We start from the raw sequence: 25,476 nt of genomic DNA on the forward strand, positions 1-25,476 counted from the left end.
ACGGAGGAAAAGGAGAACCACTCTATCTGCTGGAGCTGCGATACACCCTCCTCTCCTTTCCGTGGACATCAGAAACAGAGACTCTTCAGCTTTTGAGTTCCAGGACTTACACCAAGGACACCATTGGCTTCCCTGGTTCTGCTGCCTTCAGACTTGGACTGAGCCACGCTACTGGCATCCAGTTTGTAGACGGCCTATCATTGTACTCCTCAGCCTTCACAATTGTGTGAGCCAATTCCCCTAATAAGTCCCCTCTCATATATTTATATACATATCCTATTGGTTCTGTCTCTCTGGAGAATCCTGACTAATACAGATTTTGGTACCAGGAGTGAGCTGTTCCTTATAACAAATACCCGAAAATATGGAAGCAGCTTTGGAGTTGGGTGTTGCACAGAGACTGGAAGAATTTGGAGGAGCAGGCTAGAAAAAGCCTAGATGCTGGTGAGATTTTAGAAGAAAAGACCAGGGAAAGTTTGGAACGTCTTAGAGATGGGTTTAATGGTCATGTCCAGAATGCTTATAGAAATTTGGACAGTAAATGGCACTCTAAGGAGGTCTCAGAGGGAAATGACGAAGAGCTTATTGGAAACTGAAGCAAGAGTCACCCTTATTATAGAGTTGCAAGGAACTTAGCTGCATTCTGTTCATGCCCAAAAGTGTTATAGAATGTGGAATTTAAAGGTGCTGAACCAGAGTATTTGGTAGAAGAAATCTCTAAGCAGCAAAGTATTCAGGCAGTTGTATGACTACCTGCAACAGCCTATGCTGAATTATGGCAGAAGAGGCATGATGTAAAGGCAGGATTTATAATTAAAAAGGAAACAGAAAATAAAAAATTGGAAAACTCTCAGCCTGGGCCTGTAAAGAGTGAAAAGGCATCTTTGGGAGAGGAAACCAAGGGTGCAGTCCAGTGACTGTTTGCTAAGAAGATTATCAAGAAAATGGAAGAAAAACCTTGAAGACATTTCAGAGATCTTTGAGGCTGCCCTTTCCATCACAAGCCTAGAAGCCTAGGGAGACAGAATGGTTTTGGGGAACAGGTCTGAGATGCCCTCCACGGGCTCACTACCCAGGGCTACTACCTCAGGATGCTGCTCCCCAGACCCTGGCTGCTCCAGCTGTTCCAGCCACTCCAGCAGTGGTTAAGTTGACCACAGGTGTAGCTCTGACCTGCTGCTTTGAGATATCCAAGCTGGAAACCCTGGTGGCATCCATGTAGTATTAAGTCTGTTGGTTCCCAGAATGCCAGAGCTGTGCCACCCAGATCTCAAAGGATGTAAGAAAAGCCTGGGGGACGAGGAAGAGAGCCGTCACAGGGACAGAGTCACAGCATAGGACCTTCACTAAAACAACACCAAGTAGAAATGTGGAATCGGAGTTGCAGCAGAGAATCCCTACCAGGGCCATCTCTAATGGAGCCATGAGAGTGGGACCACCACAGAGACCCCAGAACTGTAGAGCTACCAGCATGCAACACAAGCCTGGGAGAGCTAAAGCATGGCTGGAGACCAGGAAAGCCACAGGAGCAGGGCTGCCCAAGGACTTGGGGACCCAACCCCTGTACCAGTATGCAGAGGATGCCGGACATGGAGTCAAAGTACATTATTCGCCAGCTTTGAGATTTAATGGCTGCCCTGCTGGGTTTCAGACATGTTTGGGACCTGTTACCCCTTTCTTTTGCTCTGTTTCTCCTTTTTTGAACAAGAATATGTATTCTATGTTTGTCCCACCATTGTATCTTGGAAGGAGATAACTTGTTTTGATTTTCACAGATGGGACTTTGGACTTCTGAGTTAAAAACAAGTTAAGACTTTGGGGATTCAATGAACGCACTTACCTTTGAGAAGAACACAAACTTTGGGGGCCAGGTGTGGAACGCTATGGATTGAATTGTGTCCCCCAAAGTTTTATACATTAGAAACTTAATCCCCACTGAGATAGTGTTGAAGGTGGGAAATCCTAGTATGGTAATTGAAAGGTGGGGACTTGAAGAGGTGATTAGATTGTGAGGACTCTGTCCTCATGAATGGTCTGATCCATTCATGGAGTAATGGGCGTGATTCTGATGGCCTTAAAAGGAGAACAACTGAGAAGCTTAGTTCTCTCTCTTGCTCCTGCCATATTCGCCATGTGACACCCTGCATTTCTGCAAAGAGTCACCAGCCACCAAGACCCTCACCAGATGTGTTCCCAGGACTTTGGACTTACTAGCCCCAGACACTTAAGGAATACATTTTTTTCCTTTATAAATTACCCAGTTTCAGGTATTCTGCTATAAGCAATAGAAACATACTAATGCAGAAAGGGTGCATCCTTTCCAGGCCAAAGGGTGTAAAGTGAATCAGCAGACTTGCTGGAGCCTGACAACCAAGAAGAGGCAGCAGAAAGCCTTGTGTTCTAGGCTGAGCACCAGCGTGCACTGTGGGTCAGTTCTAAGGCCCTCCCAGGAAGTTTCTCTCCCATTGTATGTATCCTCCCATCTACTCGAGCTTATGAATCATGACAAAAAAATGATAATTTAATTTCGAAATTACATTTGCAGCCACTATTTTGCAACTTTGGAGTTGTTCCCCTCACGATAACATTTTTGTTCAGTTAGGTGGATTTTGTTATTTGTTTGTTTTTACTGTTTTCATATCTGAAATCTAAGGGACCAACGTAACAACAAACTTTACATAAAGAGACTAAATCCTTCTGCAAATTCTACATTTTTCTAAAAATCAGAATACAACCATTTTCTAATAGATAAAATCAGTTAGCAGTCAGGGTACAAGACAGATGGAGACATTAACACTGTTCCTGATTTCTAAGCTACCTTCTATTAATGGTGGTTTAAATGGATTCTCTTTTGATGGCAAAATAACTAAAATTCTGGAGTTCCACATAATGTATGTGGAAGCAACTTTGGTCTTCACAGTTCCTTCACTTGAGGAGCTCAATCCTGGGGAAAAGGGATGGGAGGACAGACCGACAGCTTGTTTCACCAGCATCCGCATGTACAGGGTGTTAACTCTATGCCAGGCATTTGCATCCACAACCAAGCCCAGCATCCACCAGGCCACATTACCAATGAGCAGGTTATGGTTCCTCTCCCTGCTCCCATGGGCAGCCTGCATTCAGCAGATCAGGGTGGCTGGCCTGACTCTTCCTCATGGCCCTTCTCCATGAGGAGGCAGCCCAACAGGGCCTGTCTATGGCAGGCTCCACAAATATCACTACTCTTTCTTCTGCTTCTCCACCTGTACGTCTCCACCTTGGAAAACAAGTTGGCTTTTCCCTGTTATCTGGTAATCTTCAATTCAGTGAAAAGGGGTAAAAGGTTTCATGTTAGCCTCAGGCCAAAGACTTGTTCTGCAATCTAGCTTTACCTTAATAAAGCAGATGCTTTGCCCCCTATAGGTCCAAGCCACAGTAAGTTAACAGGCAAAGGGAAGAGAGAGATGGGTTGTCCCCCCAAACCTCTAACACTTACCAATCTGGACAAGGCTCTGGACCCAGCATAGATTATACCCACAAACAGCACCGAAGCAGGAAGCCATGTGAAAACATCAGATCTAGAAAGAGGGAAAAAAGCCATAATACATTTGCCACTTCATGTTAAAAAAAGAACTAGCTGGAAGGCTGGACCCTTCAGAGGCACCAGCAATAGCAATAGAGGTTGTCTAAACATCCCTGATGGGCACATGTAGTGCATTGAATTATGTCCCCCCAAAACTCCCTGAAGCTTGCATTGTGTCCCCCAAGTTTTATGTATTAGAAACTTAGCCTCCACTGTGACTGTTAAGAGGGTGGGAAATCCTATTATGGTAATTGAAAGGTGGGGCCTTGAAGAGGTGATTGGATTATAGGACTGAGCAGTGTGAATGGATTAAAAATGGTGGTCAGTGGTGTGGTTCTGAGGGCTTTAAAAGAGAAGAGTCTGTCTTTCTCTCTCTCTGTTCTCTCTGCTTCCACCATACTGCAATGTGAGGCCCCTGAGTCACTGTTGCCACCACCAGATGGACTTTGGACTTCCCAGCCTCAGAAACTGTAAGCAATAAACTTTGCTTTTCTTTATAAATCACCCACTCTCAGGTATTCTGTTACAGCAACACAAAAAGGACTAATACAGCATGTTAAGTGAGAAGTGGTTTTTGTCCATCAACAGAGTGATGGAGGCAGACAAAGACATCCTATGTACAGCACTGTCATTCTGCCAACTACCTAGCATTATTGATCCCAGAGTTGGAAATGGAAAAAGCCTTGCCACGGGTTGGGAAAAAACAAATCTGATCTCTTCAAGGGGAGTAAACAATATTCTTTGGATTTTAAGAAGGTCAGAAGTCTTGAATCAACACCAAATTACTAAGAATTTTAAAAGGCTATTTACCTAGGCAATATATCAAATAGTTCCATGGGATCACAACAAAAAGAACCACAAATATCAAAGGACAGAATTTTTTTTAAAAAAAGAGTCCTAGAACTTCAGCTAGGTGGCCATACACTTACTTCTTCACCAATAACCTATCCTCTCTAAATCAGATTCAGGGAATCTTGAAGGACCTATGAAGGGCATATTTCTTTGATTCAATTGTGGCCATACCAGGAACTGCTTTTTCATTACAGCTTAGAATCTTGCTCTCAAGAAAAGCAAAATCCCAGTTTTCACACACAGTGCATACCACTGAGGTTGCAACTGGCATCCCCCATCACTTAAAAATGCATTTGATCCACTAATTCCGGTTCCCAGAGTTACCCTAATAATGAATAAAAACAAATGAAACCATTCCGGCAGGACATAACATAACAAGATTTGTGAGGTATTTTTGTTTGTTTGTTTGCGGATATAACATAATAATCCCAATTAACTCAATGAACTGCTCTCCTGGAATGGTGCCTGCTCAAGAAATGTTCTCTGTTCATTTTATTAGCATGGGCAGGCACTCCATCCAAAATCAGACCTGATTTGTTAAACTTCCCAGGGAACCTAGCATTTAAATGTTTCCAGTCTCTAGTAAAACCTTCAAACCTTACTTGCTGTATAAAGTAATTCAGCAAATGCTAATAGCAACTTACAGCGTGCTGAGAATTATTATAGCAGCAGCATCACAGTTAACATTTATTGAGTACTTGCGACAAACAAGACGCTGTGCTAAATGTTTCATATGCTGTATCTTTTTCGAATCTATGCAACAGAGGCTGTCCGGAGAGCTCATTTGGTTAGAGCATGGTGTTGGTAACACCGAGGTCAAGGGTTTAGATCCCCGTAACCAGCCAGCTGCCAATAAAACAAACAAATAAATAAATAAATAAAATCTGCACAACAATCTTACAAAGAGGGTATGATTATTGCCCTATTGTGAAGATGAGGAAACTGAGGCACAAAGAGTTCGAGTTATTTGCCTATGGTTAGAACAGCTGGTAAATGACAAAGCCAGAATGGGGATTCAAGTCTGTCTGGCTCTAAAGCCCTAGGTTTTTTTGTTTTGTTTTTTTGCAGCTGGCTGGTGTGGTCATCCAAATCCTTGAAGTTCTAGCTTTTCATCACCCTCTTATACTTTGCCCAAGTAGCTAATTATCTGAGGAATATTCTAGTATCACTAGTTCTGCTGTAATAAGGGATGTCTGCACCCCCATCTAAAAGGTGAACAGAGAAAGGAGGTTGCCATCCTCCCCCCTAATGGATCAGGAGCAACATCAGCCAATTGCCACTCTTCTAGGAAAAGACTTTCCCACTTGCATAAAGCTCATATGTATCAAGGGGACGGATCCCCAGCCTGTTGCACATGAGAAAGGAGCCTGGAGCAGAGGCAGCAGATGGAGCACTGATGGGTAAGGAGGGTGCGCTGGGCTAGGCAGCAGCAGGCCCCGTACTTCGGAATGTAAGGTCACAGAGGCCCCAGACATTTGCACTCCATTCTCTTTTAAAATAAACAAAGAAAACTCTCAGGAACATCAGAGTATCTGAGTGGCCATGGACATGAGGAAAAGAAAACATGCCTAGGGAACATCTTGTATTTTAGCCCTTCTATCCTAAAATACCAAGAGATAACTTTACCTAGAACAAATATATACAGGTCTAGTTGGACAAAAGATACTTCTGGGAAATGCTACAGGACAGCTGTGTGAGCATTTGGCTCCAATGCCTACAACCCAGGCACAGGACACTGGTGCTTGTGTTCTCCAAAGTCATCTCACTTAGCACCCACGGAGCCAAAGCAACATGCACTTGTGGTGGAACTTCAGCCGCCTGCAGAAGTGGCTGGCTGCAGAGCCCTTGCCTGGCCCCCCTAAGCACTCATCAGTGAGACAGCTGCCTTCCTCTACCACTCGCCAACATAAAACCACAGCTGCTATTAAGAATAATAAATAGGAGTCACTAAAAAAAATTGCTGCCAAAACAGGTGTGGGCAAGGCAAGTGTGGAAGGAGAGGGCAAAAAGGAAAAAAGAGTTAAAAATCAAGGATTCTGTACTCATAAAGCTTCAAAGCATCACAGTTCTCATTCCACCTTTAAGAATACACTTCAACTGAAAATCACAGAGTATTATGTTAAGTGTAGTTTGTGCAAAAAAAGACCTGAGGGAACATCAGTCAGTAATCCATAAGGGAAAAGCCTTACCAAAAGATTGGCAAATTAATACATATTTATATGTCTTAAATTAAAACAGATGTTTCATCAAAAAAATGATCCCCTGATTTACCTGATTCTCAACCAACCCACTAATTATCTGTATGATAGAGTCAGATTAGGGAGCTTCTGAATAATTATTAATGTCTCCCCCTCCTCCAAATAATACTGTAAATTTCATAAGGGTGGGAACTGTATTTTGCTCATATAAAATAAATGTAAAATGCTACACTAATAAATATTAAAATGGAGACTAAAGCACTATGCTATACTATAAAGGGCATCTGACCTAGTCAGTGAGGAAACAGAAAACTTCCCCAAATAAGTGTTTGAGATGAAATTCAAAGTTAAACTGTGTAGAGCAGTGCAAGGGAAACACTTTTCAGACATAGATATTGCACGTGCACAGGCCCTGTGGCAAGAGGAAATCAGAGGAAGGCCAGTGTATCTTGAGTAGAAGGAGGGGCAAACCCATGGGTGGGAGGATGTAATATGACCAGATTTGTATTTGGAAAAGGTTGCTCTGACTACAGTATGGACAACAGACTGGAATGGAGTTATGGGTGGTATATGAAGACAGGAAACACTGGAACAGGTTTGATTAGGAAAAATCACAATTCAAATCTTGAAAATAATGAACTTGAGATGCTTTTGGGACATCCCAGCAGAGACATCAAGTAGGCAACTGGATGTAAGGGTCTGCAGATCCTTCCTGTCCTCTAGTGAAGAAGAATGCACTCTTAAGTACATCTTACATTTGATTTTTCATATCCCCTAATCCTTCAGTTTTGAGGATAAAATTCAAATCTATTTTCTTCAACATAATTTCTCACTTTTGGTCATTATTATCAGCAATAAAAGCCTTCTGTGGCTTGGTGAGACTGTCACAAACTTATTCTTCATTGCTGTGGTCTGAATGTTTGTGTTCCCCCAAAATTCATAGGTTGAAATCCAAGCCTCCAAGGTGATGGCATTAGGAGGTAAGGTCTTTGGGAGGTGATTGGCCACAAGGGTGGAACCCTCATGAATGGGATTAGTGTCCTTATAAAAGAGGCCTCAGAGAGCTGCCCCTCCTACCATATAATGAAAGAGCTAGAAAGAACCATCCACAAACCAGAAAGCAAGCCTTCACCAGACACCAAGTCTACCAGTGTCTTGATCTTGGACTTCCCAGGCTCCAGAGCTGTGAGAAATAAATTTCTGTTGTTTTTAAGCTACCCAGTCTACGGCATTTTGTTATAGCACCACGAATGGACTAAAACATCCATTAACTATTTATTAACCAATATTCTAGTAAACAAAGATACAGCTCTTAACAAGACAGACCAAGTCCCTGACTTCACAAAATTTACAAGCTAGTGGGAGAGCCAGACTATAACAGACTGTAGCAGTCATGGGAAGAGAGAAAGAACCTGCTGCAAGGAGTGTAGTCAGCTGGCAGCTACATTTACATAATTTGAAGAACTGTTGACACTTGCTGATTCAGGAATAAGAATTTGGATCTCTAGCTTACAAAGTTTCCACAACGGTTAATGTGCTATCACAACACAGAGGGGTCAGACCTTTCAGTAGTTACCTGGTGCAGATACATTCATGACAACTGAGTTTTCCATGCTTTTCTAGGTAGTGTAGAGACAAGATAAAGACACAAGCTACAAGCACGGTGCTTCTTTGTTCTTTTGTCATCTCTTGAAATATTTTTTAAAAATCACTTCTTCAGGAAGAAATGAAACAATTTTAAAATACTAGTTAGTTCTGCTACAGCTGAGGATTATTTTCTAGGGAGAAATAGCCATAAGTGATGCAAATCAGACCTGGTTCTAGGCACTAAAGAATATAATCTTATAACGGTTAAGTGGTTACCCAAATCTTTTGAAATTATAATTAGTTCTCTTGTTCCCAACGAACGTTCTGGCAACTAGCTGACTAACTTTAACCAACAGCTCCAAGGGCTGGACAAATGTCACACATTTCCCTGGGCTGTGTCCTTCCTGTTGGTATAGCCAGGTCATCTAGGGGCAGGGGAGGGAAGGATGTACAGCACAGAGCAGGGGGTTTTACATAGTGGAAGGAATGTGGCCCTTTTGGTGTTAAAGCAAATAAGGAGGACGACATTAGTCTGAGGTTGTCTTTGTACCCGAAGCTCTAAACGTGAGCAAACTGAAACTTAACTTGGATGCATTTCTTTTAACAGTGAAAAAACAAAATTCTGAGCCTCAGCCAATCACAAAAGGCCAACCAGTCCATTTGGTTATATAATTAATGGCTCTTCCATTGAACCATACCCAAATAAGGCAAATGCCTAGCTGTAGCCAGTCAAGGAATTCCTTTACTTCCAGGTTCAGCCTATAAAAGCTTGCTGCCCAGGCTGCTGCAGCAGAGCTCTCAGAACCTTTTCTGGTTCTGAGTGTTGCCCAATACGTTAATTGTTCTTTGCTCTAATAAACTCTGTTAAATTTATTTTGTGTGAACTTTTTCTTTTAACGGTGGCCAGGAAAACCTGGATCTGTATCCCAACTCTAAAGCCAGTTTGCAATGAGAACTCACTTTTTTTCACTTATAAAATGGGGGTGATAATGCTCAGAATACTACTGATAAAGTGAGATAAGAGAATAAATATGCAATATTTACGGGCAGTGTATGGCACATTAAAAACAACAACACTCCATAAATGTTCTCCTTCTGGCTTTTCTACACATATCCTCAAAGACAGAAGCATTAAGGAAGATTTATAGATCTGCCTACATAAAATGCACTGGTCAAAAAACACCATAAAGAAAATCGACAGATAATTAACAAACCAGGAAAAAATAATGGCAACATATAAGACAGTCTGTTTAGTATCCTTAATTTATAATGAATGTTTACAAATCAATAAGAAAAAAATCAACTCACTAAAAGAAAACCAGTCAGTGGACAAAAATGGGTAATTCTCTCTCTCTCTCTCTCTCTCTCTCTCTCTCTCTCTCTCTCTCTCTCTCTGTCTCTCTCTCTCCCCCTTCTCACTCCCCCCATACACACACACAAGAAATACAAATGGCCAATAAATATATGAAAAATTATTGAAACTCCCTAATAATAAAAGAACTTTAAATGAAATAGCTTTAAATTAAAGACATATCAGGTTTTGCCCAAGAAACTAGCAATATTTTAAAGTTGTCTAATGTCAAGGGTCATGAAACCAACACCTTCATATACCACTGAGATAAAAACTGGCATCTTTCCGGAGGGTATGTATGTACTACTTGGCTACACTTATCAAAAGCCTTAAAAATATGCATACTCTTTGATGTAGAAAATTCACTTCTATGACTTTATCCCTAGAAAACAATCTTGGACGTGGGTAAAGGTATTTATAATAATGCTTTCATTTGAAAGTGGAAATAAAACTGAATCCTGGCCTCACTGCTGGTCATCAAACATGCCAAGCACATCAGGGCTTGCTATCATTTCCTCCAACAGGAACCCTCTACCCTGACCTGGCCCACTCTCTCTGGATTCAGATATCTGCTCAAAAGTCATCTTACCTGTGTCTCCTTCTTACCCACCCTACCTAAAATAACAACCTCCCCCCACCCACCAGCATGCACCCGCGCACACACACACACACACACCCTTTATTCTTTTCTACACTCACAGCCATCGACACATCATATGCTTACATTTTCATGTATTCACTGTCTGCTTACCTCAATTAGAATGTCAGCTCTATGAGGACAAGGACTTTTGTCTGTTCACTGCACATTCCAAGAACAATGCCTGGCATACAGCAGACACTCAGATATTCACTGAACAAATTAACATTACCTTTGTAACAAAGTTTTTTTCCTTCTCTCTCTAGACTGACACAAGGAGAAAACAACAGCAACAAATTCCAGTCATGACCATAACGGACATTTCTTCTTCTGCTTTTCTCAAACCCTTCAGAGGCTTTGTGTTGAACAGGATTGCTGGTGCTGACAGCTACTTGGTTTTAAAGGGTAGCGAGGAGAGCAAAAAATACCTACATCCTGCACCTCTTTGAAATGGCACTAATGGGGAATTCTAACAATTTCAAATTCCATAAACATTTATTAACAATCATATTGTAACCTACACCTGTCACGACAAAAAACTGTATTAAAAAACAAACACATACATCTTCAATAAACATGAACTTATTAGAATCTTGAAATGGAGGCAGTTATTTTGTTTTCTACAATAATTTATCTTTTCTTATTAAAAAGTAGTAACTATCCATACTACAAAATTTTTAAAATATAATCAAGAAAATCATTACTATTATAATCCCACTGCCCACAGAAAGCAGTTAATACCTTGCTATGTCTACTTCCAAACAGCATCCATATGCATGTATATGAACACATCAACAAAAATAGGATCTTATTGTACACACTGTTTTATAACCTGCTTAACTTAACATCTTCCCCTGTCAAAAAAGTCACCTCCGGGCCGGCCCGTGGCTCACTCGGGAGAGTGCGGTGCTGATAACACCAAGGCCCCGGGTTCGGATCCCATATACGGATGGCCGGTTCGCTCATTGGCTGAGCGTGGTGCTGACACCAAGTCAAGTGTTAAGATCCCCTTACCGGTCATCTTTTAAAAAAAAAAAAAAAAAAAAAGTCACCTCCAATTTATCAATAATTAAATACCAGCCTACTGCTGGACACTTAAGTTAATCCTACATTTTTATTATTCTAATGCTATATGATCATCCTTAAATAAATTCTCTTCTCATATTCATGATGTTTTTGCAATATTCAGGATAAATTCCCTGAAGTGGAATTGCTGTTCAAAGATACATGCATTAAGGTTTATAACTGGTTATAAAACCACCTTCCAAGAGCGGTGACACTGACCTGCCCTCCTCTGTAGATCTAACACTGTCTGATTCTAAGACAGCCAGAGGCCTGAACAGTAGGAACAAGGAACAAGCCAGGCACATATGACTAAAGCACCCTTTCTCTGCTTCTCACTCATCAGTTGGTGCCACCTGAGACTCCTGTACTGGTTTATTCTTTCACCGTCCTGTTTGCCTGCAAAGGAGGCAAGATGGAATTATATTTTGAAGTCATCCTAGCAGAATCTTTAGTTCCTGTGGTGTGTGGGCCTCTGGGGAACTGCTGAGCCAGTGAGAGTGTGCACATGTCCATGTAAGAGAGTGTGTGTGTGTGTGTGTGTGTGTGTGTGTGTGTGTGTGTGTGTGTGTGTGTGTGTGTGTGTGTGTGTGTGTGTGTGTGTGTGTGTGTGTGTGTGTGTGTGTGTGTGTGTGTGTAGGGGGTGGGGTCTCACAGCAGCTCCTAGAGAGTGTGTGAGTGTGTGTGTGTGTGTGTGTGTGTGTGTAGGGGGTGGGGGTCTCACAGCAGCTCCTAGAGAGAGTGGGGTCTCACAGCAGCTCCTAGCTGGACAGACTGAAGACCCTGCCATGTTGAAGGAGATTTGCCACAGGGTCTGGTTTGAAAACTGTGGTGGTACGTAATTTTTCTTAACTGATATATAAGCACAAATATTGCATCTTGTTTGAATCACGGGCTTGTCTTTTGTCATGCACACTACCATCCCAAAGAACCTTGATGAATAAAGCATTTTCAAGAAGCTAACAAAAGTCTGTCGGCACAAATTATAAAACTGTTGTTATTGAGATGAAGGCTAATTAAATTAAATCACTTGTTTTTCAAATAAAGCGTGCATTACTGAGAGAACATCTGCTCCCTAAAACACTCTGCAGTTTATCTATACAAGGGTGCTGGAAGGGCTCTTTGAGAAGAATTCTTGAAAATTCTGTGTTATACTGACACCTAGTGAACCTAAAAACAGTTCTCAAACATGAAAATAGAGCAAGACACCAAGGTTCAGATGTTGAATATTGGCATTCCCCAAAACAGTCAATATTTGCTTTACACCTGAAAAGGACTTCTGCACATATTAACTCACGAACTATAGAGGAACCCTAGATTTCATTTTTTTGGTCCACTACTGGTGACTGTTTCTCAGACTCTTCCTCCCGATTCAGAAAGCATCACATTCCCTTGACAAAGCGCTAATATTACTTGAACCCAAGAGCCCTGTGATGACACTTTCTCACAGAACATAATTTAGAGCAGGAGTCAGCAAAGTATGGCCCACAGGCCAAATCCCACCTGCTGCCTGTTTCTGAAGACAGCACACTATAGGCACACAGCCACAGCCACCCGTTTATGTAAGTCTGCGGCCGTTTTCGTGCTACGAGAGCACAGCAGAGTAGTTGCAACAGAGACTGTACAGCCCCCAAAGCCCAAAATATTTACTGCTGACCCAATTTAGATTAAGGCAGCTTGGGTCCCAACCTCTGCAGCTTACTAGCTGAAGTGCCCGAGGCTTCATACTCGAGGCAGTGCGCCTGGCTGGATGCAAAGGACCTTGCTACCACTGGGTTTTTGTAAAGTTCCATTTCTCAGGGCACTTCCATCGGTGCTTCTTCCCACCACTCTAAACACGCAGAAGCATCACTCCTCCCGCTTACGTGTCATTGACTGGCCCAAGATTCTTAACATGTAATCCCAGATCATGCTGACATGGAAAGCTTCTCATCTTCAGTAAGGTTCCGACAACCCCTGAAGGCCAATAAGAGCTTCAAAGAGACGAGGTGACAGGTCCCAACACTGCCATGTTTCAAGGACCACTCCTCTCCTTCCTCACCAGAAGTCCAGGCCTTTACCCTGCTGCAGTCTTTGGGCCGCCTCCACTGTCAGAGCACTTGCCCCTCCACCACCGCCCCACGTATCTCCCCCCTCTCCCGGGAGGACCAAGGCTGGATGTGCAGCTGAGTGAGCCTCAGGAGATGAACTGCAGGTACAGCACAGAAGATCAGAGGAGATGTTAGCATTACAAAACACAGCCAACAAAAATAAAAAGATAAAGGGCTGGCCAGTTAGCTCAGTTGGTTAGAGCATGGTGTTATAACACCAAGGTCAAGGGTTCAGATCCCCCTACTGGGCAGCCGCCATAAATAAAGAAATAAATTAATAAAAATAAAGAAATACAGGTCTCCTAGGCTCCTGAATAATAAGCGAAGCAGGATAGAAGAGATGCCTATCTCATTTCTGCTAAGTATGAGAAGGAAAGAAATCCCAGTATGAGCACCTTGCCAGAAGACAGTCCATGAGTGACTGAAAAGCCAAGCTCATGTGCAAGATGCAGTGTCTGGAGCTTGGGTCTGGGGAGTATTACATCTAGTACTGTTGACTTAGACTTATGAGGAGGCCAGAAAGAGGCTTGATGGACACAGCATGACAGCTACATCAGGTGTGGTCTATAGTCTATAAGAAAGCAGTTCAGTGGACTCCCAGTCACCGGGTGCTATAGACATGACCTGCACGCACTAATGCACACTGAAGGTCAAAAAATCCCATCCTTTGACCTTCCCTGGCCTCATGGACTCTTCTCCCAGAAACTACCATAATCACCACGCCAACACCAATCAGATCTTATTCAGTATTATATCCGTTCAGTGGCTCTCAGTATGTTTCCTGACGAACTTCTGAAAGTTGGTTTCATTATCGCCAAAAAGTATGAAGGTACTTCAAAAGGTTCATGGAAAAATAGAATTAAAAGATAATGCAAATCTTTCCATGAACTTTTTAAGTACTCTCGTAATTTCTGCATATATATTTAAACATTCCTCTGGAGAGAAAACAAGAGGGGAAAGTATCAAAAACACATAAATTTGCACTCTAACTTACCTGTGAGCAAAGATGACTTTTAATAAAAGTATAAGAGTCACTCACAATGAAATACCAGCACATTAAGACATATCTAGGAAATTCTTACAATCAGCAGCTTTGATGAAGGTGAGCCATCTCACTTAAAAACTTAAAAAATAAATAATCAATCATTAAAAATAAGTACAATCTGAGGGGCTAGCCTGTGGCTCACTCGGGAGAGGGTGGTGCCCATAACACCAAGGCCACAAGTTCAGATCCCTATATAGGGATGGCCGGTTAGCTCACTTGGGAGAGCGTGGGGCTGACAACACCAAGTCAAGGGTTAAGATCCCCTTACTGGTCATCTTTAAAAAATAATAATAATAATAAGTACAATCTGGACCCTGATTGGTTAACTAATCATTCATTTATTTACAGACAGTGCTGAGTTAATTTGAAGATTTTAACAAAAATATTTGTTATGGTTCTCCAGCAAAGACTCTCCACATTAAATTAAGGGGTGGGGGCTGCTTCTTCTTTAAGATGCAATCATCTTAGAAAACTCTGGTCACAAAGATATTGTGGCACAGAATTTTAAACTTAGAACTTTTCATCCTTGAATGCTTGAGAGTTCAAATTTTGCTCTTATTTACAATGGACAAAAAGTGGTGAGTAGGTTAAAAATTACTTCCAATGTGTTTTTATTTAAACGTGTAGCCTGGCAATACAGGAACTGTAGGATTGTGTATGAAATCACACCTGAGTCCATCCTCAGCAATGCTTCGAGAATCCAAATAAAAAGTGCCATGGTCTCACTGTGCCACCAGATGTCCACTCATAGGTCACAATGCTCTTTAGGATCACTTTTGGGAAATGTGAAAGCCTTCAGTAAAGGACCTCAACATCTGCTGGAAATAATCAATATTCTGCAATCGCTTGGCAACAGCAGTAGCTGTCACATAATGACAATCTTGTGGCTAAAAAATAGTGGTATCTGCCCCTAAGTCAGAAGGTTTCTCTCTTTTTTAAAAAAAAAAAAGGGCCGGCCCGTGGCTCACTCGGGAGGGTGCGGTGCTGATAACACCAAGGCCCCGGGTTCGGATCCCATATAGGGATGGCCGGTTTGCTCACTGGCTGAGCGTGGTGCTGACAACACCAAGTCAAGGGTTAAGATCCCCTTACCGGTCATCTTTTTAAAAAGAAAAAAAAAAAAGAAGGTTTCAAGGGCACCATCCAAGACTAAATGGTAATGACAGGGTCGCCTGGCAAATATCCTGGGAGGAGAATGACTGTGTAAGGTTGCTCTATGGAGCCAAACATGACCTGGCCAGAGACTGGTGGACACAGCTCTTTGCAATATAAGAAATATCTGGCCTGGTTCTGAGGCATGCTCGGGATTCTCTGTGCTGAGCTCTGGTGGACCCCAGTCCAAGATGTGATAGCCTATTCCCCGATTCTAGTCCTGCTTCTGTGGAGGAATAAATTGAACCACTGGGGACCAGGATGCTTCATTATTTAAATACTGGAACTATCATAGGCCTTGTAAACTTAGGATCCCTGTTGGTTGAAATGAAGCCCCAGTTCTCACTGAACTATCCACCATAACAATGGAGTATCACTAAGACTTGTGCTTAATACAACATATAAAATCCCAAAAGTAGCTTAATTTCCTCAAGTTGAGGATGTTATACCATGAAAATGTTAAATTATGACTTAATGAACTACTTCTTTGAATTAGTTAAGCCTCTTGTTTAGAACATTCTTTCAGAATATGGACTATGATATAATAAGATCAGATAAATTAATGTACACCTATGCTCCCATGGCTTCTCCTCCATAAAATCTATTAATACTAGCTTTTTACTCTCCAGTTTTATATTTTCAGGAGAAGCCAAAATTATTAATATTTATACTGGACATGTTCTCAAATCTTCTCCAGAGTGCCAAACGGGTGACTTAGGAACTAAGTAGTTAATCTGATTAATGGACAAACTGGGTAGAATAATGTGGACCACAAGGTAAATGACTTAGCCAGGTCATTCAGTTGAGATGTTTACTCACATAAACCTTGACTTAATTTCCTTTCAATTTCGTGCATCATTTCAGGCTAGACAGGAAAGGAGTGGAGATAACCAATTCAGATGACAATTCTGGCTGAAAAATGTCATGTCCTTTGAGATTTCTTTTAAACTTATTTGAAAGGCTATTTTAATAGACTCATACGACTAATATAATGTGTGATCTGGATTGGACCCTGGAACAGAATTTTGGGAGTAAGGGCTATAAAGGATAATATTGAGAAAATTGGAAGAAATATGATCTATAGTTGAAATCATAGTTTTATATTAATGTTAACGTCCTAATTTTGATAACTATACTGTAGTCATGTAAGAGAATGTCCTTGCTCTTAGGAAATACACAGTAAAGAATTCAGAAGTAAAGAAAAGAATTATCTTCCTGTCAAATCAGCAACTTACTCTCAAATAGTTCAGAAAAAAAATTATACATATATATATCATGAGAAAATGATAGGACAAGCATGGTAAAATAACTACAATTGGGGAATCTGAGTAATGGGCATGGGGGTTCTTTGTACTATTCTAACTTTTCTGTAAGTACAAAATCATTTCAAAGTTAAAAATTCACAACAAAAAAATTTAAGCGGGCATAATAACTCATTCATAGTGATCCTACACTCTAAAACAAAGCTAAATTAACATATCATAAATTGTGTATCTCAATTAATTTTAATATTATATTAGTGGCATTACAAACCAGGAAAACATTATTTGAGTTTTATCTGGTTATAAAATCATTGGCTCTCAAAGTTAGAGGGGAACTAAGAGACCAAACAACTCAAATAAACATCCTTGTTTCCCAGTGCAACACTATGAGAAATTAAATAATACCAAAAGTAAGCAGGATGTGAATCATGAACCAAGCACAGAAAGGTTGTCATACCTAAAACTCCTGTTGATCTCCACCCAGCCCAGTTTCCATGACACATGAAGCAGAAGTCCACCAATGAATGTCTGCCACCTGAAAAAGACAAGTGCCAACGTGAATTTAAGAGTGCCACGGTCTCAAACACCGTCAAGCCCCAGCAGACCTGCTGACTGACACAAACAGACACATTCAACCCCTCTTACAACTCTTCTCTCCCACTCTCTACCAATTTTCATCCCATTTCTCAGATCTTTCCTTCTCAGTTTCTACTAGTCCTTTGAGTCCAGCTGTCCTGGCTATTCTTCTCTTCTTATTCTGGACTTTTCCTGAACAACCGCCTCCACAGCCACTGCTTCTCCCACTGCCTCTGCACTGATATTTCCCAATCCCCCTTCTCACCCGGATATCGCCACGCTGATATCCCACACCCTCCCAATTAAAACGCAGCTAAACCATCACCTTATGCTTCCCCCTCCCCATCCTGATGGTCCTCCCTAATCAGCCAAACAGATGTCAGTCTGGCCCTTCCTCCCCATCACCTCTCTCGTCTACTTGTAAAATTCTACTGACTTTATTTATCCCCAAAACAGCAGTCAAATCCAAAGCCTTTGCCTCCATCTCTTCTGCCTCTGCCTCAATGAGGGCTCTCATCATTTCACACCTGGCCCATTGCATCAATCCCTAACTGTTGCCCCTCTCAACAGGGCTGTCCCCCGCCACCCATTCTCTACCTTGTAGCTGAAGTGTTTGTTCTAAAATGTAAATTTAATTGTGCTGCTTGCTTGTTTTCAAAACAGATGATTCTTCCTGGTGCCACAGGTAGCAGCCTTCAGCCCTCTTCTGCTATGACACACTTGGGGTCACAAAACTCACGTGAGACACACTGCCCTTGGCATGCAGAGTTTAAGGGGGTGCACAGGTTATAAACACCTCTCCCTTTCCCACTGCAGAAAGCATATCAAAATGCCAAATGAGTGGAAGACATAACTATATTTTTTTTTTTTGGGCACCTGGCCAGTACAGGGCCTTTTTTATTTTAGGTGAATCATTCGTAAGTTTCAAAACCCTATTTTTAGTTATAAGTGACTTAAGACACCTCAACTCAGAAGTGACTACAACACACCCATGTGTTGTGACACTACAGCTGAGAACCCCTGGCCTACAGGACAAAGTCACTTGTGTGTGACACACAGCCCTCTGGGACTTGCACCCGCCCCTCTCCAGGATCAGCTTGTCTGTTGCCTTAGGCAGACACATTCCAGCCCTACTGAATGGCCCACAGCCTTGGGAATGTGCCAGGCCACTTCACACACTAGGAGCTTGTGTGCACTGTCCTCTTCCCCATACTGTCTTTCCCATCTCCTTGTATGGTGGTGACACCTGCTCAGCCTATAAGACCCAGCTTGCATGTCTCTTTTGTGATGCTCCATCGACCCATTCAAGCAGAACAGACCAATACGGATGGGCCCTCAAATAGCTCGGTCTAGAGCAGTGGTTCTCAACGAGGCAATTCTCCTGACATGGGACACTTGGCAGTGTCTCAAGAAATTTCTGGCTGTCCCAACTAAGAGTGGGAGGGGGAGTGGGTACCACTGGAATCTAGTGAGCCGAAGCAAGTGTTTAGATGCTGCTAAATATCTTCCAACGTGCAGGGCAGCTGCCACAGCAAAGAATTATCCAACTCAAAATGTCAATTCTGGAATGTCATTCCAAGGTTGAGAAACCCTTGTCTAGTGGGAAGTAAGATAATTAACCAATAACGGCAAGAAAGTGTGATGATGCCCTAACAGGAAGAATACCAGGTACCATGAACCACCCTAGCAAGGGCAACTAATCTAGTCCAGTGAGCTGAGTAAGACCTTCCAGAGGAAGTAAATCTGAGCAAAAACCTGAAGTGTGTTCAAAGCAGAAGACCCAGAAGGGGCAAAGGCCCAGAGGTGGGAGAGACAATGGTTCATTCAAAGCTTCTCAGAGAAGTTCAAGTGATGGACTTTAGTATTTGGTCATTCGAGGGAGGGTGGCAAGAGCTGGCACTGGAGGGAAGGGGCTGGTTCTGAAAGGCCACATCAATCATGTAAGGAGCTGGGATTTCAAACTGGGGACCCACTGAAGGGTGTCAAGCACGGGAGTGACACTGTCACATTTACATTTGGGACAGCTCCCTCTCTTTACAACGAAGAGAATGTTTTTTGAGAGAAGCAAGACTAGGGTTAAGGAAGCAAGTTAGGAGTTGTTATAGTAACTTGAGGGATGGCAGTGGCCCAGGAAGCAGCAATCTGGATGAAGAAGGTGGATAGATTCTAAAGATGTTCAGGAGCTCTTGGCGGCTAACTGGATGTTGAAGCTGAAGGAGACAAAGAAATCAAGAATAACTTTCAGGTTTCTGAGTTGGGCAACCCAACAGAGGCACCATGCACTGCAGGTAAATTTCAGGGACAGACAGAAGAAAAAGACAAGCTCCACAAGGGCAGAGGTCTTTGTTTTCTTCACTGATGTACCCCAGGTATCTAGAACAGTGCCTGGAACATAGCATGTACCAGTACATATTTGTACAGTAAGTTACTCTGCTGTCCTGTGCTCCTCCTATGCCCCAGGCATTGGTCTAGACATTGGGGATGCTCCAGAGACAAAACAGGTAAAACAAAATTCCTGCCTTTGTAGATCTTACATTCTACCGAGGGATGTGCATTCAGCCTGACCCACCCACAGCCAAGAAGGGAAAAGGCTACCCAGGTGTAAACAGCATCCTTTCCCACATAGGCTCCCTAGGCCCCTCCACCTGGAGAGAGGTGAAAGGACAGTCAGGACCAGAAAATGCTTCCTATTCACTAAGAGAGAAACTATCTCAGCTTTATTGACTAAAATTTACATAATCGCAGACAATATTTTTAAACTTTTGCTATAAAGTATGAGGGAGGAACTTAATTCTAAAGTTTACCTGAAATAACATATTGGTGATAATATAAAGAACATTTTAAAAAAAGGAGATGAGGGATGACTTGATCTACTACATATTTATACAATATAATTAAAACAATTCAGCACTAGCCCTTTTCCATAAAAATTGACAAAACTTACCCAAAAAGAGAACCCACAAAAGTAACTTTATATGTGATATTAGCAACCCAAAGGCAAAGGAAGGATGATACAATAAATGGGGCTAGTATAAATTAGTTAACTATTGGGGGAGGGACAATTTCATTACACCAGAATAAACTCACAATGATTAAAAATTGAATAAAGGGGGCAAAACAATTTCTTAATATTCAAGAAAAATACTAAAGAAGTTCGTGTTCTTTAATCCATTTCTTATGTAGGAATCTATCTCGAAGAAATAGTTGGAAATTTGGTAGATTTGAATACAAAAATGTCTGTCTGATAACGTTGTTTTTATACACCCAAAATGGAACATAATTTAGATGCCCTTTAATGGAATGACTAAATAATTTACAGTATGTCTATTTGATGAAAAACCTACACAGTCATTAAAAGTATTTCAAAGAATATTTAATGATGTTTGTGGGACATTTCCTAAAAATGTATATAAAGAGCATAAAAGATACTCACCCTTGGAATAATGTAGGGTAGGTAAATTTCAAGACAGATAGGACATACTGAAAAACAAAGACCAGATTAATGGACATTTCAAATGACAGAGAATTGATAGATCATATCATCAAAGAAATTCCTATTGAAGAAACATAAGTACATTACTTCAGTACATTCAAGTTTTTAAAAGGCCTTCAGGGGGCTGGCCCGCGGCTCACTTGGAAGGGTGCGGTGCTGATAACACCAAGGTCATGGGTTCAGATCCCTATATAGGAATGGCTGGTTAGCTAGCTCACTTAGGAGAGCGTGGTGCTGACAACACCAAGTCAAGGGCTAAGATCCCCTTACTGGTCGGTCATCTTTTAAAATAAATAAATAAATAATAAATAAATAAATAAATAAAAGGCCTTCATTCCCCCCAAATCACACACTGGACAAACAAATGACCTTCCAAGTCATTCTAAAAAGAGTAGGCCCGCTTTTCCCCAGGGCTACCTTAGTTGAGGGATGGAGCTGGCATTGTGAGCAAAAAAGCCAGTAGCTGGGTCTGATGCTGTAGATGCCTGAACACTCAGTGTCGCTGACTCCAGAAATGTTATTTTGTAACTGCGGCAATTCCAGAGAAAACCAGACAAGTTCCAGGATGCAGCCTGTTTTCTCAGGGTTTCCACTTTATCTACCATCCAGTTTACCTAAAAGTCAACCCCTTCTTTGTTTCTCTTTGACTAGACTGAATCCTAGTCTTAATTTCCTTTGTTTTCCTTCCATTAAGGGGTTTTGTATCATTTTTGTTTTAAAGGATTTTTTTTCCCCTAACTAATTCTGCATAGGTGTCACAATTTTTGCTGTGTTTTAGCATTTTAAGGATTTTTTCCTAATCAACTCAGCTAAGGTCAATTTCTATTTCTATTATGTCTGTTAATCAAATTGACAACACTTCATGAATAGGGGAATTGTGCTTTGTCTTTCTGGATATTTTTTCCTATTACTGAACACTTTGAGAAATTTTTAGAAGTCTAAAACCATTAAATGGCTTTAGACAAGGATTCCACTGATTTCTCACATGATCTTAAAAAATGGAGTGGACTAGTTTGGGGCAAGTTTACATATCTATTTTTTCCCAGGGATTAGCCCACACAGAATTGGCCTTGTGTGAGCTCCTAAAAGCCACAGTTACGGCTCACTGCCTGCACTCTTTTCTACACTCATCATTCTTCCCTGAAGCCAATTTACTCATACTCTAATATATTCCTCCCTACTTTTCCCTGATATTTTTGTTCTAAAATGAAGAAAGAGAAAGGATTAAGTATGCATCTGGGTCATGTCCTGTATCACTCTTAACAACCTTTGTTATAATAACAAATATTTATTTAGGTTTACTGTGTGCTTAGCTTTGGCCTAGATACTGGGGGAGATCAAAATTCCTGAAGCTCTCATCTCATCTTGCTAAAGAACAGTGAAAAAAAGAAATCTATGACAAATGGAATCTAAAAGTGTCTCCTTTCAGCAATTTCTCATGTCCCTAAAAAGTGTTGCTCAGCAAAATACAATTTGGTAGAAGAGCAAGGCCCTAGCAGCAAAGTTCTCCAGGGGAGAGAAGGAGCAATCTGGGAGCCTTTGAAAGGAGAACAGAAATGCACTTTGTCTCCAGGCTGAAGGCTCAAGAGCCTTGAGGGGAAGGACAGGTGGCTGCTTGGGCCCCAATTACCGCTGGTACCTCCCACAGGATACAGGAACATGTCACTCAGGTTCAGCCAGCCCGGGTCACCAAAGTCAGAACGGTTGCTTTCTCCTCCCTCTGCACCTAAAGAAGCTTCCTTTGACAGCACACCTGCTGCTTCAAACTTCAAGCAAAAATCAACCATTCTTTCAAACAGCAGAAGGGTAGAGACTGAGACACACAAGATCAAAAAAAGATTTTTTTCCCCTTTCTACAAAGAGGGAAAATACTTGAAGGAGGAAACTACACCAAGACATATGGAAATAAACTAGCACAAAGTCTTTGAAAAACTGAGACACAAAAATCTTCTACCATTGACACAAAAATCCTCTACCATTGACACAAAAATCTTCACTAATTCAACAGAAAATTAATTTGGCAGAGAGATGGGATGCAGGAATATATCCTCATGCAATGTCCACTGCACAGCTTTCTTCCCATTTGGCTTCTGCTTGATCCAAGCAGACCCACCTGGCCCCAGCTGCAGGAAGGAAACATGACTGTCCTGATTGCGAGGGTAAACAATGGCCATAAAAGGTTCAAACTGCTAAGAGCTAAAAGGTCCTTACCAGAGTCCCAATATACACAACCACATCTCCCCACCTACCCGACCCTCCCATCTCCTCTCTCCACTCCTGAGCTCACCTCCTCCTCCCTCTTTAGATAATGTTCTCGGTCTCCCCTTCTGTGCTGCCTGCTGCCATTATTGTTCTACTCTCTCCACCCACCTCTGACACTTCCCCACAGCTCCAAGACAAAGCATTCCAAACCATCCTGTTTAAATTCTGAGGGCCCTTGGTAATCTATAATTTCCATTACTCAGATTATATATTCCTGAGGACAACAACTGGGTTTCATTTTATCTAACACCCTGAGGCATTATGCACATGGAAGGTAGTTAGTCTTTCTTATACTAATTATAAAATGGTGTGGTGATCCAATAAATAAAAAATAATGCCACAAATGCAAACGTACATCCAGAGGGAGTGTATTCCCTATGAACTAAACACTATTTGTCTGCTGGATTTTTTTTCCTTTGGATAATTTTTTTTTTCTTTTTCTATCTAATACCATGGCTTGTAGGCTTTCAGGAAAGATGTGTTACTCTGCCCCTTCCAGATTATATGGAAATAAAAGGAAAATCATACCATTTTAAAGTAAAATATTATCAATATATCCATTAGGTTAGCTAGACAAATTAGAATAGTTAAATTGAAAAGGCCAGGCTTAAAATCAAAAGAAAAAAGAAAAAGAAAAGGCCAGGATTTCACAAATTCACAGATTCCTGAGCAGGTGCTACAAAAAAAATCTTTTAGTTTAGATACCTGACCCATGAGGAGAAAATAAATCTGTTAAAAGCTAATCATTACTGTGTCTTACTGTCTTTTCTTCCTCTTTCTTTTTTTTCTTCCAAAGTAACTACCACTTATGTTATGGGGCATTTACCATATGGTGGGCACCAGGCTGACCACCTTACAAACATCATTTCTATTAATTCTCACAACAAACCTTTCAAGAGAACTCTATCCCATCTTAAAGTTTAAAAACTTAGGTTTAGAGAGATTAAGGTCCCATTGGCCAAGTAAGTGGAGCCAGGATGTAAATGCATCACTGCCTTTCAGTATGGTTATATTTACGGACCTTTTAAGGCCCATCATCATAACTAAAGATCAACTGGAGACCAAAAGCAGGTTGAGAAGCATCTTCTGAATATACTGAAGACAGCCACTCACTTTGAGAGAAGGTACAAGGAAATGCTGTTTGGTGATGGTTTTTTTCCAAAAGGAGAGAGAGCAGTAGAGACTCCATAGTGGGATAATATGGGCCTCGTATGATCACTTTGGCTGGGGCCAGCCCAGAGTCCAGGACATCAGGTGATGTCCCACTTATGCCCACCGGGTTCCCTATTCCCTACATGGTACCATCCTCAAGGCCTGCCTCCCTCTCCTAAAAAAATGAAACCCAAAACACGGCACCACTGCCTCTCTGCCTCCTCATCACAGAGTTTCATGATTGTTTTAACTTTAAAATTAAATGTTTTAACTTTAAAATTAAATTTACATTTTATTTTAAAAAATAATCCCACGAAAAACTCTTGAATATACTGGAAGTGCTTGGGATGGAGACATAAAAAAATAGGTTTGGGAATCCACGGTGTGAGGGGGAACTATTTAAAGGCTTCTGGAACTTTAGGGGGTTCTGGGGCAGAGGTATGTTAAGAGCAGAAGGCGAGATGTTTCTGATTCTTCTCCGACTTTTCCTTCCCCGAGGAAACAGTAACCGATTGCTTTCTTTCCCTTAAAAATAGTCCACACAGCTCCAAATTAAGTTCCCAGAAAATGGCTAGTCAAAAAATCCTGTTTCCCAGGAGAAGTACAGTGTGCTTCACAGGCCGGGAAGCCGGGACACCACAGTCCGACAAATCCTATTTCTAAAAAAGCATCCTGCTCAGAGTCGCTTTCTTCTCCGTCGCCATCAGGGAAAACTAAGACACAAAGCTGGAAGCTGCACTGTACGTACGATTAAAGGACTCAAACCTCCCATGTGCAATCACCGCCTCCCGCGCCCGCCCCTCACCTTGTTCGTGAGGTAAGAAGCCAGGTAGCAGGTACAAAAGGTGAGGCCGACCAGGGACCTCCTCACGCACATCTGCCAACTCGCTCCCCTCCCAGGGAGAGGAGCTACCCGAGCCCCCAGTCCCCCGCCGCCCCAGCCCCGCAGTCACAGCTATCCGGGACGGCCACGTGACTCCGAGCTCCGCCAATCAGCGTGGGGACCGCCCCCGGCGCCTGCCCCCGTAAAGGGGCCGTGCCCGCGAAGGGCTGCAGCCGCGCGGTGGGCGGGGCGGTACCCGGCCCTCTTGTTTCGGCGGGGGAGATCCCAGGTTGGCTGGGGCTGTGAGCGCCGGTAGAGAGAGGTCGGATGGCAATACTTGTAAAAAAAAAGTCGAAAGTGGTAGAAGAGAAA

The 25,476-nt window shown here is 41.9% G+C and overlaps 1 protein-coding gene across 3 annotated transcripts in view; it reads right to left on the bottom strand.

The window, feature by feature from the left end:
- Window positions 1-25,191, bottom strand: part of TMEM241 (transmembrane protein 241) — a 115,168-nt gene extending 89,977 nt beyond the window's left edge. For all 3 annotated transcript variants that reach the window (XR_010021491.1, XM_063076975.1, XM_063076976.1), the window contains exons 1-4: window positions 25,087-25,191; window positions 20,808-20,854; window positions 17,256-17,333; window positions 3,476-3,557 (exon numbers count right to left, since the gene is read on the bottom strand). Coding sequence is in view for 2 of the 3 variants with exons in the window: in XM_063076975.1 (XP_062933045.1) it covers window positions 3,476-3,557; window positions 17,256-17,333; window positions 20,808-20,854; window positions 25,087-25,158 (279 nt within the window). In the remaining variant the exon portion in view is untranslated. The remainder of the gene's footprint in view (window positions 1-3,475; window positions 3,558-17,255; window positions 17,334-20,807; window positions 20,855-25,086) is intronic.
- Between the last annotated feature and the right edge of the window lie 285 nt (window positions 25,192-25,476).

The sequence above is a fragment of the Cynocephalus volans genome, chromosome 13, assembly GCF_027409185.1.
Source record: "Cynocephalus volans isolate mCynVol1 chromosome 13, mCynVol1.pri, whole genome shotgun sequence".
NCBI classification, from domain to species: domain Eukaryota; kingdom Metazoa; phylum Chordata; class Mammalia; order Dermoptera; family Cynocephalidae; genus Cynocephalus; species Cynocephalus volans.